The following is a 1,283-nucleotide window of genomic DNA, read 5'->3' on the forward strand; positions in this document are numbered from 1 at the left end:
GTTTTGAATCAGTGTCATTGTCAGCTAGAACAAAAGCTATAAAGCTTATATAGGCTAACAGTTTGTCGTTGTTTTAAATACCTATGTAGGTATACAGAGTATGTTGAAACAATTAGGAATCTGGCAAAAAAATAAATAAATATGTTTGCAATTTTTTTTTATTAGGAAGAAAGTTTAAAGTATATTTCTCGTTAACAAAGTTAAAATCTTGAGGTGAAAACACTTTTATTATATGGAACAGCAATTTAATTGTAATAGAGTATTTATACAATCTAACCTTTATTTCTTTTTTTTTACCTGAACTTTCTTTCAGGACACACTTCTCAACAATGGAACCAAAAGTCTTGCTCCTGACATTTGCAATTATTTTCGCTTTCCTATGCCCTATAAATGCTGCAACAATGCGTAAGAGCACTTTTAGCAAATTGTCATTATCTTTGTTTTATAAAACCTAAACTTTTCAAAACCACATATATGTACTTACAGCTGATTACATCCAAATCTGCCATCGAAATGATCCAAAGATAGCGGAATGTGTCAAGGAAACAGTGCATTCTATACGACCGCATTTGGCTGATGGTATTGAGGAATTGGGTGTTCCGGCTATGGAACCACTGTATATCGGTGATTTGAATATATTGGAAGGTGGCGCCAATGGAATTAACGTTAAAGTAAAAAAACTCAACGTTTACGGATCGTCAAATTTTGAAATCAAAAAAATTAGGTAGTTCTTCGCCAGAGACTGGAAATTTCTGATATTAATTACTCTGATATATTTTAGAGCATCTGATGATGCCAGAAGGTTCGATTTTGAACTGATTTTGCCGTATCTGCACGGCGAAGGCAACTACAATATTAATGGACAATTATTGGGTTTAACGTTGCGGGGTAACGGCCCGTTCACTGGAAATTTCAGTAAGTTAGGAGGAGATGCATACATATATAAATTTAAAATTTTCATAGTGTCTTCTATTCCCAGTTGAGTTATAACTTGATTCGCATTTTTTAATTTTTATAGCCAATTTTTATGCCTTCGTGAAGGTTATCTTCAACGTTACAACGGTGAACGATGTTGAACTGATTGGCCTAAAAGAATTAGTTGTCAAGATTCGCACAGGCAGTGGAAACGTACATTTGCAGAATCTATTCGGCAATGATAAAACGCTAGGCGATATTATAAATGAGACTATCAATCAAAACTTCGAACTATTTACCAATGAAGTTATACAACCCATCGAACGCGCTTTGGAGAAGAAGTTTAGCGCCGTCTCAAGTAAAATTCT

At 34.2% G+C, this 1,283-nt stretch overlaps 1 protein-coding gene across 1 annotated transcript; it reads left to right on the forward strand.

Moving 5' to 3' along the window:
• Nucleotides 1-301: 301 nt before the first annotated feature.
• On the forward strand, nt 302-1,279 carry Jhbp3 (Juvenile hormone binding protein 3; the record flags this gene model as incomplete). Its single annotated transcript, XM_017608277.1, has 4 exons — nt 302-405; nt 487-724; nt 782-915; nt 1,019-1,279. Coding segments are annotated over exons 1-4 (709 nt in total), but the record flags the coding sequence as incomplete, so codon positions are not given.
• Nucleotides 1,280-1,283: the final 4 nt, after the last annotated feature.

This window comes from Rhagoletis zephyria, unplaced genomic scaffold (genome assembly GCF_001687245.7).
Source record: "Rhagoletis zephyria isolate East Lansing unplaced genomic scaffold, Rhagoletis_zephyria_1.1 Rzeph_scaffold_71864, whole genome shotgun sequence".
NCBI classification, from domain to species: Eukaryota; Metazoa; Arthropoda; class Insecta; order Diptera; family Tephritidae; genus Rhagoletis; species Rhagoletis zephyria.